The sequence below is a fragment of the Melanerpes formicivorus genome, unplaced genomic scaffold (genome assembly GCF_026170545.1).
Source record: "Melanerpes formicivorus ecotype bairdi unplaced genomic scaffold, bMelFor1.0.p_v2 SCAF_16, whole genome shotgun sequence".
NCBI classification, from domain to species: Eukaryota; Metazoa; Chordata; class Aves; order Piciformes; family Picidae; genus Melanerpes; species Melanerpes formicivorus.
The window spans coordinates 9,897,641-9,912,076 of NW_027142368.1; the positions used below are offsets into that span (position 1 = coordinate 9,897,641).

General features: G+C 40.0%; 1 protein-coding gene across 1 annotated transcript in view; it reads left to right on the top strand.

Moving 5' to 3' along the window:
* Positions 1-14,436, top strand: part of INSC (INSC spindle orientation adaptor protein) — a 103,860-nt gene that overhangs the window by 31,525 nt on the left and 57,899 nt on the right. The window contains exon 2 of the mRNA XM_068148595.1: positions 5,246-5,333. Within this exon, the coding sequence (XP_068004696.1) occupies positions 5,281-5,333 (53 nt within the window). The 5' untranslated portion in view covers positions 5,246-5,280. The remainder of the gene's footprint in view (positions 1-5,245; positions 5,334-14,436) is intronic.

Here is a 14,436-nt window from a genome sequence, read left to right on the forward strand (position 1 = left end):
GTTATTACTGTGATACTTCCGGACATGAATGTGTTTTTAACAATCCTGACTGCTAAAATCTTTTGAATTCCTTAGCTTGTTAAATATAAGGGAACATGTTGAATGATGGAGAAGAAATTTAAGCTGGGAGATTTTACAAGATGCAATTTGTTTTTCCAGCAGAAATAACATCTTTTGTGAAAAGCCACATTACACTGTAGAAGCTGCTCTCTGACACTAAAGGGATGAGCAAGAGGTGGCATCCAGCAGGGAGCTCCTGTAAGGCAGGAGGAGTCTGCTGTTGTGGAACCAGTGGTATAGAATAGAGTAGAATAGAATAGAATTAACCAGGTTGGAAAAGACCTGTGAGATCTTCAAGTCTGACCTATCACCCAACACCACCTAATCAATTAAACTATGGCACTAAGTGCCCCATCCAGCCTCTTCCTAAACACCTCCAGTGATGGTGACTCCACCATCTCCCTGGGCAGCCCATTCCAATGGCAAATCACTCTTTCTGTGAAGAATTTCTTCCTAACATCCAGCCTAAACCTCCCCTGGCACACCTTGAGACTGTGTCCTCTTGTTCTGGTGCTGGTTGCCTGGGAGAAGGGACCAACCCCCACCTGGCTACAACCTCCCTTTGGGTAGTTGTAGACAACAACAAGGTCTCCCCTGAGTCTCCTCTTCTCCAGGCTAAGCAACTCCATCTCTCTCAGCCTCTCCTCACACACCAGCTTTGTTTTCCTTTTCTGGACAACAGCTCCCAGCTATACTGCTGTGCTGCATTACACTGGTTTCACAGGTGTTGCCAAGCCGAATGTAAGTTAAGGTGAGACTTCTTTACTTTATGAGTAGGCTAGTTCAACCGTTTTTTAAACTGTTTTTAGTTGTGAGCATCAGGCCATGGCTCTTGTATACAAGCAGGTTCTTTCTGGTGGTGTGCTCTGCTGACACGTGTTTTTTTTGTGAGCAATGCTTACACAATGTTTCAAGTGTGATGCTTTGTTTTCTACTGGTGTAGCAGTTTTCTAAAAGAAGCTGTTGACTTACTGTCTTCAATGGCAATGAAATGTGGTTTGTGGTCTTGTTACCTACTACTTTCCTTTACTAAACATGAGAAAATAACAAGCAATGCAAGTTGGTGCATTTATGTGAAATCCTATATCAGGCATTAAACAAAAAGTCTTGCAATAACCCAACAATGACAACTTTATTATTTCAGCACAAGTATCATTTGTGCTTGTACAAAAATGACCAGTACTGTGTCTATAAGTAATGTTTGATTTGGGGGTGTTCGTTGATTCGTTGTTTGTTTGTTTTGGTACCTAGTTGGTCCTTGTGTTGGGTCTTTGGGGTTTTTTTGGTGGTTGTTGTTTGTTTTGGGTTGGTTTTTCTTTTTTTGATTGGTTGTTTGGCTTTTTTTGGTTGGTGTGTGTTTGTTTTTTGTTGTTTGTTTGTTTTTTAGTTTACCTAGGCAGCATCTCTGACCAGTGGCCACCCAAGCCAGTGGAAAAATGTATGTACAGTATGTATGTAATAAATGTGAGCGTGTGTGTGTATATATACTGCCATAGCATATATACAAACCATATACTATGCTCTTCTGAAATGTTAAGTCAGAGGGGGATCTTTTAAATGACCATTAGGAGAAAGGTCTCTGACTTCAGGCACTGTTTGAGGTCTGTCGCTCCGCTTGCTGCCACACTGTCATCACCATCTGTGAGGAAGCAGCAAGTGAGAAGGATTAAGCAGCATGTGGCATATGCTTGCAGTTTGTGTATCCTTGAACATGTGTGTTCATGTGCACACCACCTGTTTTGTTTGTGTATAGCCATTGTGTGGAAGCTATTGATCTTGGTACCTCTGCACAGTTGCAATGTACCTCAGACAGCAGTTGCAATGGGGTTGTGTACCATCATCCATACTCATGTTTCAGCTCCCCAGAGAAAATGCCTTGGAGAGGTTTTCATGACAGGTTGCTATCATATGTGTGTCTCTTAGTAACCTCAGGTCTCTGTTATTCTGTGTTTCTTGTCCTGTATTTGCCAGAGTAAAGAACCCCTTGACCCTGAGTAGGATGCTTTGTGTAGAAGATAAAATATTTGATACTCTGAAATTTTCTTGTTTTGATTTGGGGTGATGCTTAGGAGGTTATAGGCAGCTACAGTAGGAGACTTTCCTTTTTGGAATGCTGCCTAGAGCTCAGCAATGTGTTGTGGCCTCAATTAAAAGCAGCATCAACTAACTAGAGGAATCCATCAGTCTTGTCATAGTCTTTACTAGGAAGTACAGTTGTCTTAGTCTTACCCATAGAGGTAAATGAGAATACTGAAAACTGAACCTGTCTGATATTGAGCATTGGAATTGCCCAGCACTTGGAGAAAGCATTCTGAGCAGGACCACAAGCCTGTACAGTGGCAGTCACTGGGTCTCCAACCTGTTTTCTCATGGGTTTAGATAGGCTGGTGTGATGTTTTGTTGTCCTGGTGGTACAGCTGGTCCTCTGGCAGGCTGGCAGGTGCTTGGAGAGAGCATTTCCTCATGTTGTCATCATTAACTTGGGCTTAAAGACTTGAAATATTATACAAACACAGGCTTCAGACAGTCTAGTTGGTTAAGGCATTAGTGTGGCATTTTATTGTTCCTGAAGCATAGGTGACCTCTAAGTAGGAGTTGATCATGTTTTTAAAGGCTCTCATCTGTAATAGAAATGTGTGTTTTGTGGGAAGAGAGTGCATAAAAAACCTACATTTTTGTCAGGTTCCTAATATATAGGGAACAATGACATGCAATGATCTAATTTATGCCTGTGCACATTATTTCACTGATCACAACTAATGGAGTAGAAGCAGATGCTTTGATTTGTACGTGTAGAAATTGTCAGTAGGCTGAGCTAATGCTGAAGGAGCTTTACTTTACCAGAAGGCAGCTGTTGATTTTTGTGTTGGTGGCACAAGAAGGTAAATCATGTGCCTAATGATAAGCAGGTGATACTGCTCATGCTCAGCTAAGTGTTTTCTGCTGGCTAAAATAATATTTGCTTGGTTTTTAGCACAATGAGATTTAGGGAGGGAAACCTCATCTTGAAAATAAAGATTTTATGCAGATGTGTTCATCTTTGATTAAGGACATCTTCTCCAAATTAAAATGGTGATAACTGGCTATTTGCAGTAAATCTGATTAGGTGATAATTTGTAAATGGCAATCTTATGTGTCTTTGACAGAGAGACAATAAATTTCTGCTAGTAAAAGGAAATGAAGACAGCTGATTTATTCCAGTTGTTAGAGAAGTCTGTGTATCATATTCTAAAGCTTAAAAAAAACCCCACAACAAAAACAAACAAAACCAAATCAAGCTAGAAAAGGCAAACCAAAAGCAACTCTAAACTTGTTTTTCGAATCTTGATGCCATGGGACCAGAAAAATGCCTACTAATGTTTTTATACTTGAGTATATGAATTTGCAGGCAAAGTGTATCAAATATGTGAAATCTTTTTAAATTGGGGAATTCAGTAACACTTAGACTGTCTACTTTTAATTTTTCTAAACTAATTATGCTCCTGTATTTCAATACACTTACTCATTAGAATAGAATAGAATAGAATAGAATAGAATAGAATAGAATAGAATAGAATAGAATAGAATAGACCAGGTTGGAAGAGACCTTAGAGATCATTGTGCCCAACCTATCATCCAACACCTAATCAACTAAACCATTCAACCAAGCATCCTATCAACTCTCCTCCTAAACACCTCCAATCATGGTGACTCCACCACCTCCCCGGGCAGCACATTCCAATGATGCATGGACTAAGAGTAAATTTGTTATTTCCAGGAACATTTAAAGAGTGAGGAGGGACACAGGGTGACACTATTACCGAAGCAATGTGGGAAGAGTAGACAGAGCATGTGAATGCATTGCTTTGGTTGTAATACTTTTATATACTCAACACAATGGTTGTGGGATCTTGGGGATAAAATCGAGGACATGCATTAGCAGTCATTAGAGATCAGTTTGCTAGGAAAGATGCTGAGGACCACTCTGTGTCAATTAAGAGCAATTAGAAGTTGCAAAAATCTTAAATGCTGGCTGACTCAGCTTGCAAAATGGAGCCAATACCCACACGGCAGAATTTCACAAGTGACTACATAAAAAATGTTCTGCCTCAGCTGGTGACACAAACAGCATTAATTTCCTGTGTAAAGTATTTTCTCTGAGAGTGAGATCCATTGATCCCAGGTTTTCCTTCACATCTGAGGAAGCATAATTTCCCCACTGTTCCTGTCTCTCCAGATTCATTCATCATCTCCTTGTTCTTCTTGAATCTTTTCCTTCAAATATTTTGCATTAGTTTTCTGCATTAGTTTTCCTCTAGCCATGTGGGTGAGAGGGAATGATTCCTCTCTCCCCCTCACCCCTCCTTTTATTTTTGTTTTATTCTTTTTTTTTTTTACCTTTTCTTCCCATGACCCCCCCTCCCCCCCCCCTCCAGTAAATGCTCTCTGGCTTTTGTTAAGAATATATGCTGATTTATACTGTGTGGTGGAGGTAGTTAAGAGAGAGACAGAACCTCTCCTATTTCTGAAAATGAGCTTCTCTTTCTCTTGCCTCTTTCTAGTACAATAGTGTTCAGATGCATCTCTTGGCCATTCAGGGTAAAGGGAAAACGTTGAGGTGGAAGATGTGTACATTGTTTCAAACCAGTAGAACACCAAAATTATTTAGCACAGAAGGATGGGGTGTCCCTGCCCATGGCAGGGGGGTTGGAACTAGATGATCCTTGTGGTCCCTTCCAACCCTGAATGATACTATGATACAATACCTCAGTAACTTGGACATCAAGGAGGTTTCTGTAAATGTAGTACTAAATGAGCCTGAAATAACAGGAGCAAACACTTGCTTTCTCTTGCAATGTTTATCTCAATAATCTGAAGAATGACAATCATATCAAATAAATTTCTTCTAGAATTCAATTTAATTCAAATGAGGCTAAATAATAACTCTATCTTAACTGAGAAATGTTCAACTCAGATGACTCTGACCTGTGCAGCAGCGCAGGAAGTTCAGAAACATACAAACACTGTTATGCCATGAAATGTTACTTAATGGCCCTGGCTATGTATTGGACATGTTTGATAGCCTGAGGGGAAGAAACCCTTTGAAGAGTTAACTCCACAGATCAGTAGGAGGATGCTGTGTCACCCTGGACTGAAGCTGGAGTTTCCCTGGGTTTGCTAACAGAGTGTTTGTTTTTCTTTCTAGATTCCAGTCTATGGAAAAGTGCACATAAAATAAAGATGGCTTTTAAGGGTGAAGACCACTTAGATTCCCTTCCGTTACCTGTTCAGCGGTAAGTGGCGTGCTCTGTCATCCAGACTCGAGTGATTAAATGCCTCTAAGGCTGCAGCTACACTTTCCTTCGAGGACCTGAAGACTCGTAAACTCGTTTTTAAGCTCAGTTTTAGGCAATGCTCATATAAAATATTGAGAACTAGTGTGCAAATCTGTGATGATTTCTCAAGGCATTTGCAAATGTTTACACCTGCAGCCTGGTACATCATGATAGTGAATATGCACCCATTGCTTTTAAATGGATGAATGCATTTGCAATAGAGAGGTGACTGTATTTACTGGATCAGTTCTTTATGATGGAAATCCCTGGAACTTGGCCTCTGAAGACTGATGAAAACCATAAAGTTCTTTAACCTGTTTGACTTTCTTCAGGTGGAGCTATGGTAATGACAAAAAGGGTATAGTATAATCTAGGCACTTGTGGATAAATCCTTTGCAGCGTTTAATCTCAAAATCACTTCCGGGATTTGATATCCCAGTTTGCCATATGGGAATTCTGTGGCAGAGGCAAAAATAGAAGTCAGGCTTCCTGTCTTCCAGTTCTTAACCAAAAGGCAGCCCTTCCTCCTTTTGTAGCTTTCTTCCTTGGGTTTTTTTTTTTTGTGGAACTCAAGATCTGAGTCCTGTGAAAAAACAATATGAATGAGATCACACCTGCATGTTTATCTGAGTCCTGTGAAAAACAATATGAATGAGATCACATCTGCATATTTAAAGCCTTGCATTGCTCTTCAAAATCTACAGGTGTTCTGGTAACTTCTCTAGATGTCTTCCTTAAGTATCCTGTTATTAGGCCCTCTGTGATTAAGAATATCACTGTTAGAGTATCTATCAGCTCACAAGAAATCAGAACTTCTTCCAGTATGGCTTTTGGATTTTTTCAGTCTAGTTTCTGTGTGTCTTAAGGTTGTTGTTGTTGGTGGTTTGTTTGGTTTTGGGTTTTTTTTGTGTGTGTATGCATATGTGTTGGTTTTTGTTTGCTTGTTTTATCTTGCACTGCTGGTTTTGTATTTGTGTTGTAGGTAATATGATAGCTGGAGATGTGTTCACTGGGCATCAGGTCAGGCAAAGGGCTTCCACCGCTCTGCTCTGCTCTGGTGAGACCTCACCTGGAGTAGTGTGTTCAGTACAGGAAAGATGTGGATCTGTTGGAGTGGGTCTGGAGGAGGGCCATGGAGGTGATGATTACTGTGTATTGATCTTGCCCTGCTGATTTGAATCCTACATTCCCTATAATAAGCTTTATGTGGATGATGTCAGAAACTTGTTTTGTGGCTCTTTTAAAGTATTCAGATAAAGACTAAGAAATTTTAGAGGAAAAAATGCACATTATCTGTGCCACAGGAGATACAGGTGAAGATTGTCAGAGTTCAAAGTTCAGTGTGCTTACATGACTCTATGATTCACTGTTCTATGAATTTTTGAAAAGCATTCATGAATGGAAGGTTTGCTGGGGAACTGAAAATGTTTTATTAAAAACCTCTTTTGCAGTAAGCTGTATGAAGAGAGTACTACAGAAGCAAGGTACGCTGCCAATGATGCCATAAAGATACCTTCTGATGATAAGGAATAAATTTAGCTATTGTGTAGCTCCAGCCACTAATGATGCTTCATTTAATGACCTTGTGTTCTTTTATTTTCACTCATTTAGCCTATAACAATTCAACAAAGACTTTTATAGCTTCAGAAAGGAAGTTTACCTCGCTGTGAAGTGTTTCTGGGTTTAGTGATTTATATTCCACTCAGAACCAAATTGAAAGCCAGGTTGTTTGTGGGTAGTTTGATGCTGGTAGTTAAAACTTTGTGTATTCAGGTGGTCCTTCTCAGAAGGATTTTCAGGTGTGCCAGTTGGCTGGATCTGAAGAACGATGCTAGTAAAACAACAGCTATTGATTTGCCATCGTTTGGTGGCATTCTTGACAAATATGAACTCAACAGACTTTTATTTTCATTTGAATCCTTCTTCCTATATCCAAAAGGTTAATATGCAGGTCAGCAGTTTAGTTTTCAGGAATTAAAAATTACTGCATTTCACTTGTACTTTATTCATTTTGTGAGTGTGCAAGTTTGCCAGAATGCAAGATTTTTCCTAACCTTTTTATCACTATATCTTTAAGTTGTATAACATGCTGTAGAAACACATTCTATTACTTCCCAGAGCTATGCTGTAAAATATTTTAAGTTGAGCTGCAGAAGTCACAAAAGAATTTTGGCTTTTAACCTGAAGGAAATTTGAGTTTGTCCATTATAATAATTGTGAAGTTATGGTGAGTTTGAAATGCGAACAAATTGATGAATTTTAACAATGTGTTCACCTGGCCTCACTAGACCTTTTTTCATTAAAGCTGGTATTTCATATTTGTGGCTTGCTGTTAGCTGGGACCTTTTTAAAATGATCAAGCATCATCTTTCATCCTTAAAGACAGTTAGGAATTTATCTTGAATCCCTCTTGCCAGGGTCAGTAGCATATTTCACAGTGTGTGGCATCCAAGCACTGTGAAGTGGGCAAGCTAGAGCTGGTATAGACTTTATCACAGAAGAAGTCTGGCTGATTATTTTCAGAATGCATATTTTTGAAGTGTGAAAATCTCTAGACAAGACTTTTCTGTGTGCACTGGAGACACAGCAGTTCCCATCTGCCTGATGAGTATCTTGTGTTTTGGACTTGGTATCATTTTCTGAACGGACCTTCCAATTAATGACTTTGAAATAAGAGTGGCACAACTTGCCTGAATGTTAGGTTGCTTTATCTCCCTGATATAGATGACTCCTTCTGAATGTATCTTCACAACTATTACATCACATTTTTGTGACATTGGATTAGTCAACTTTAGACCCTGTACCTAGGTCTCAGCCCTCGTTAGGCCACACCTTGAGTACTGTGTGCAGTTCTGGGCCCCTCTATTTAAGAAGGACATTGAGACACTTGAATGTGTCCAGAGAAGAGCAACGAGGCTGGGGAGAGGTCTTGAGCACAAGCCCTACGAGGAGAGGCTGAGGGAGCTGGGATTGTTTAGCCTGGAGAAAAGGAGGCTCAGGGGAGACCTTATTGCTCTCTACAACTACCTGAAAGGAGTCTGTAGACAGATGAGGGATGGTCTCTTCTCCCAGGCAACCAGCACCAGAACAAGAGAACACAGTCTCAAACTGCACCAGGGGATGTTTAGGCTCAAGGTGAGGAGAAAGCTCTTCACAGAAAGCGTTATTTGCCATTGGAATGTGGTGCCCAGGGAGGTGATGGGGTCACCATCCCTGAAGGTGCTCAAAAAAGGATTGGACATGGCTCTTGAAGCCGTGGTTTAGTTAGTCAGGAGGTGTTGGTTGATAGATTGGACTTGATGATCTTTGAGGTCTTTTCCAACCTTATTGATTCTATGATCTTCTAGCTATTGTTTTATGGCTCTGACTCCACGGTTTGTGCTTCTTTGCAAATTTTCCCTTGTACTAGCAAGATCTTTTCAAGGAAATTGTACATTGTTTGCAGTTGGTTATGTTCAGTTGTGGTCAAATCTTCATCATGCTGTTCTCCCAGGCCACCAGCACCAGAACAAGGGGACACAGTCTCAAGCTGCGCCAGGGGAGGTTTAGACTTGAGGTGAGGAGAAAGTTCTTCACCGAGCGAGTCGTTCATCATTGGAATGTGCTGCCCAGGGAGGTGGTGGAGTTACCGTCCCTGGAGGCGTTCAAGAGGAGACTGGACGTGGCACTTGGTGCCATGGTCTAGTCATGGGGTCTGTGTTTATAGGTTGGACTTGATGATCCTCGAGGTCTCTTCCAACCTTAGTTATACTGTGATACTGTGGGTGTTTATGGTCTGTTTTCAGAAAACAGCCTGGCTAGCTATTTCACTGCTTAAGGTTTTATCTTCTAGGTAGGAGTCTTCTTCCTCATTTATGAATCTAACAATATGAACAATGCATTAATCGATACAAATGCTTTCATTTCTTTTAGTCTGCCAAATGTTTCTACTGCAGTTTGATACTTGTCTGTGAATTCTTCTAGTAGTTGTAGTTTGATTCATGGAAGCTTGGGATATAACTGCTGTACTATGAGAAGCTTGTGAAATGGTTTTAATTGTGAAATAATTGTACTTATGTTGTTATCTTTATCTCAGAATTTTATTTCAGTAGTGTCTACTTATCATTATAATGATTTACATCTCATGTCTGTTTTAGCAGTCTTCTCTTTTATAGAATCATAGAATTGTTTCAGTTGGAAAATACCTCTAAGATTGAGTCCAACTGGTGATCTAACACAACCATGACCATTAAACCATGTCCTGCAGCACCACATCTATATGTTTTTTGAACATCTCCAAAGATGGTGACTCCACAGTATCACAGTATCACAGTATCACTTAGGTTGGAAAGGACCTCGAGGATCATCGAGTCCAACCTGACACCGCAGACCCCATGACTAGACCATGGCACCAAGTGCCACGTCCAATCTCCCCTTGAACGCCTCCAGGGTCGATGACTCAACCACCTCCCTGGGCAACCCATTCCAATGCCGAATGACTCGCTCGGTGAAGAACTTCCTCCTCACCTCGAGTCTGAACCTCCCCTGGCGCAGCTTGAGACTGTGTCCCCTTGTTCTGGTGCTGGTTGCCTGGGAGAAGAGGCCAACTCCCTCCTGGCTACAACCACCCTTCAGGTAGTTGTAGAGGGCAATAAGGTCACCCCTGAGCCTCCTCTTCTCCAGGCTAAACAATCCCAGCTCCCTCAGCCTCTCCTCATAGGGCTTGTGTTCAAGGCCTCTCACCAGCCTTGTTGCCCTTCTCTGGACACGCTCAAGTGTCTCAATGTCCTTCTTAAACTCCACCACCTCCCTGAGCAGTTGTTTCAATGCCTGACCATCCCTTCAGTAAAGAATTTTTCCTAATATACAACCTAAGCCTCCTCTGGCAAAATTCCAGGATTTTCCTCTCATTCTATCAATTGATACTAGGAAGAAGAGATTATAATTCACCTCACTACAACCTCCTTTAGGGTAGCTGTAGAGAGCAATGAGATCTCCCCTCGGCCTGCTCTTCTCCAGGCTGAACAACCACAGCTTCCTCAGCCACTCCTCATCAGACTTGTCCTCTAGACCCTGCATCAGTTTTGAATTTGAGCCTTATACATCATTCCTCCTGATTTCTGCCCTGGTTATACTGCTGATTAATCTTCTTGGCCTTAGGCAAACCACTTTACCTTCCTATGTCTTTCCTTCCTCTCTCTCAGCTGGGGAAACACAATGGAAGCCCTTATTAGCCCGTCTCCACAAACTGCTATTTAATGATACTTATGAGGTCATCACATACTGAGTGCTATATATGTCTTGTTAGGCCTGGTATGTGTGCATCATCCTCTTGCACTGTTGAGGTTGATAGTGTTTTATACTACCCAGCAGCTGCTCTCAGCAGCTGCAAAGCTGTACTTCTGTTCACAAACTAACTTGCTCCCTCCATGTGATATATTTTACCATCATTTTCACAGTGATGTTGCCTTGCAAGTGAGTTCATTAAACACTCTTTACAACTATGGCTATAGGAGAGGATGAAGATTAATTACCCTAACCTTGTTATTTCTGAGGTATTTTCCCACAATCTGATTTTTAAAAATAAATCTCTTCATTAGGGATATTTTAGTGATCTTGCTACGAACTCGTCTTCTCAGCTATTTATTAGAGATACCAGTACCATATTGTGTTAAATACAATATTTGTCACCTCAGTTCACATTTCCTGGGAATTTCTTCCTTACTTAATTGCCTGACCTCTCTTAATCTGATTCACTGCTGCCTGGGGATGGTGGGAGGATCGTGTAATCAGTTGTTCAGTAACCTGTAATGAGCAAATTTAAGAAAGCTAGCAGAACAATGCTACAACTTTGTAAATGGCTTTTTCCCTTTTTTCCCCTTTTTGACAAACAGTAGAGTGATCTTAAGAAATGTGCTGCTCTGACCTCATTTCTAGTCTCATTATATTTCCTAGTGTGTGTTAGTGGTTGGATTTCTGAGTTCATATTAACCCTGAGGGATTTGGAGTGAAATGCATACCGGAGTTAAGCTGAAATGTGGCTGTTAGTGGTGGCAGTTCTTTCTCTCTTTGCCCCTTACAGTATTTTAGAGAATGCAATGAAGTTTGTCTACATATATACATACTTATACATACACACACACATGTATGCATGTATGTTACTTTATTTAGAGCAATATGCCTTAAAGGCTGTAGATAATCAACCTTCTGCTTGTTTTTCTAGAGACAAAACAAACCCAAACCTGTTACATGTATAGACTATGCTTCAGGTATTTGAATTTTGTACCTTTCCTTCTGCAAATACTTTACTATTGAGGTTCTCCCAGGGGTACAACGGGAATATAGAAAACATCTACATCAAGAACATGGTATTCTGTCCAAATAAAATTAATGGAAATATTTTTCCATTGTCTTAAATAGCAGCAGGACTGAGCTCATAATAAATATTAAACAGAGGAAAATCTGAGGAAAATATCATAGGAACAGGAGGCCTAGTGTATATTAGAAACATCCAGTCTGCAGTAGTCAAGAGTCCTTAATTCACAGGTGTTTATACTGTATTTCCTGTCTTTAAAATCTAATTTGGAATCCTCAAACTTCCAGATTTGTATGCTAGTATTGTTTAACATTTTCTCAGTCCAGTGCACCCAGTGGGAAGTCAGGATGGATAAATGCGGCAGAGCAGTCTTCTCCCGTTCTTTTGACAGAAACTCTCTCAACAATGGTTGAGGCACAAAGCTACTTTTCCCACCTCATTTAAAAGCAAATAAACTTTTCTGAAGCCTGTCAACACTTCCTGTGGCACAGTCATGAATGTGGAGGGGTAAGGGTTGTGTTTATGTTGTGAGAATGAATCAGGAAGCAAATAGATTTGAGCACCCTTGATTCTGCTGGGTAGAGTCTAACCCCATGTTGCTCTTGGCTAATGTACCAGGAAAAACCTGGAAAGAAATCAATGTGTTATTGCCAGGGGAAAGTAAGTTACTTTTTTCCTCTCAGCGTTTTGTTCTGCTCTAAAGGGCTGGAATTGCGCTGAACATTCTCAGCTGGGTAAGAGGCTGAGCTTAGTAATTTAGAAAAAGTATCTTTTTGTTGATAAATAGTGAAGACAGTCCAGCTGAGTAAACTGCTGCACAGATGCCCTGCTCTAAGAGAGGAGTGTGAGAACAATTGTATTTCAAAGTGTGCACTAGACTTGGATTGTTCTACCGTAGTTCCAGTTGCTGCAAATGTAAGGTCTTCAGCAAATGCTCAAATTGAGACCTTGATATCAATTTACACACAGCTTCAACTGATCACACAACCAAAAAAAAAAGAAAGAAAGGTATTTTTAATTTAAATCACTGCTGTAATGAGAATAGGACACTAGTCTAGAATATACTATCAGTTATAGTTTTTCCAATTAGGCTTTTTGTTCAGGAAAGCAATTTAAAATGTATGAATGCTACCTGAATTCAGCTGTGCTGAATGAAAGAGAAGAAGGTAAGAAATGTTTACTTTCTGTGACTTCTAAGGAGCAGATATTAAATGCAGTCATAGTGCCCTGACTGAACAAAGACTAAATTTTCAGTGTAGACAGGAGCACTAACAATCAAGTTTTAACTCTGTCGAATGCGTGGAAAGAAACAAACACATCTCAGGGAGTAGCAAAACACAACTCTTTACAAAAGGCAGGAAAATGAGTATTTCAAGTGTTGAATCTGACAGCAAAATTTTGTAGACTCCAAGTGTAAAGCAGCAAAACACAATTCTTAGATCTAGAGAGTGGGAGTGGGTGGAATAAAAAATTAACTGGAAAGGAGATGGAAGAGAGAAACTCAGGAAAAATTGTAGCAAAGAATAGCTAAAGATCTGGGATTAAATGAGAAATAGGATGCCAAAACGTGTACCTGCCAAATGTGTTGTACTGAATAAACTGCTATTGCTCCCAGACAAGGTAACTGTTTTCCCTATTTTCCCTTTTAGCAGAGGAAAGACAGTGAAGCTTATACATGCAGTACTTTGCTAGTAAATGCAGAAAACAGTAGCTATCAGACAAAGGTCAAAATGGGAAAGGATTAATGCAGGGGTTATTTTTGAAAGCACAGAATTAGAACTACACTTCAAGCACTGAAGAAAAAAGGATGAGTAGCTGAAAACTCAAGGTTATACATTCAGGAGCTGATAACAAGAAAATCTGCTGTAATCTGTTTCATTCAATGGTAAAAAAGTTAGGAGAAGGACTTATGTATTCTAGTTGCTAATGAGATGAATGTGACTGCATTTACCAGTAAGATGTGGTGATGAAGGTGAAGATCAGCTCCAGACCATATAAAGTGGGATATTTCTGGTTGAGATAAGGCTGTATCACTGCGGAAGTTAAAGGGAAACTTCATTTGCCATCAAGCACAATATCAAGTCTTTCAGTAAAAAAGGAATTTTGCAGCATCTATGGATCTACCAGACTCTTTAGCACAGGGAGAGTGGAAAGCAGCTTGTTTCATGAAAGGAATCTAGAGAATTTTACTTGTTATGTCTTGCAAAGCAGAAGCTGAAAGGATATGTTTGCTTCTAGAAATAATTCATTGAAAGATATGGAAGATGAAATGAGCATGAGCTGACACTTAAGAAATTTAAATCAGAATTAAGAGATTTCTAACCATTGGAGCAATGCAGTTCCAGAACAGGCACTTAATGGAACACTTTTAAGCCTACAATAAATTATTTGATGAGTTGGCTTTTAAGTCATTTGTGAACGAATTATCTGATCTGTTTCTTCCAGTATCAGAAGAATGGATTTGATCATGTAAGGTTTAATTTTCAGACCTCTGACTTCCACAGAAATGCTTATGTTTAAATACCAAATTTGTTTGATTAGAAACTTTCTTATTTGAATGACACTACTTAAGGTAGTTTTACCAACTCATTCTGGTATTTTGACACTGTATTACTAGTTCTCATCTTTTGAACTTGTCTATCGAAGTGTTAATGTTCTAATGTGAATCTTGGAAAAGCCAATACCAAGCTATCCTTATCTTACCCCTCTTTTGGACAGTTTTACCTAGAACTCTGCTGTGCAATAGAAGTGACAGGGTCCACAGAA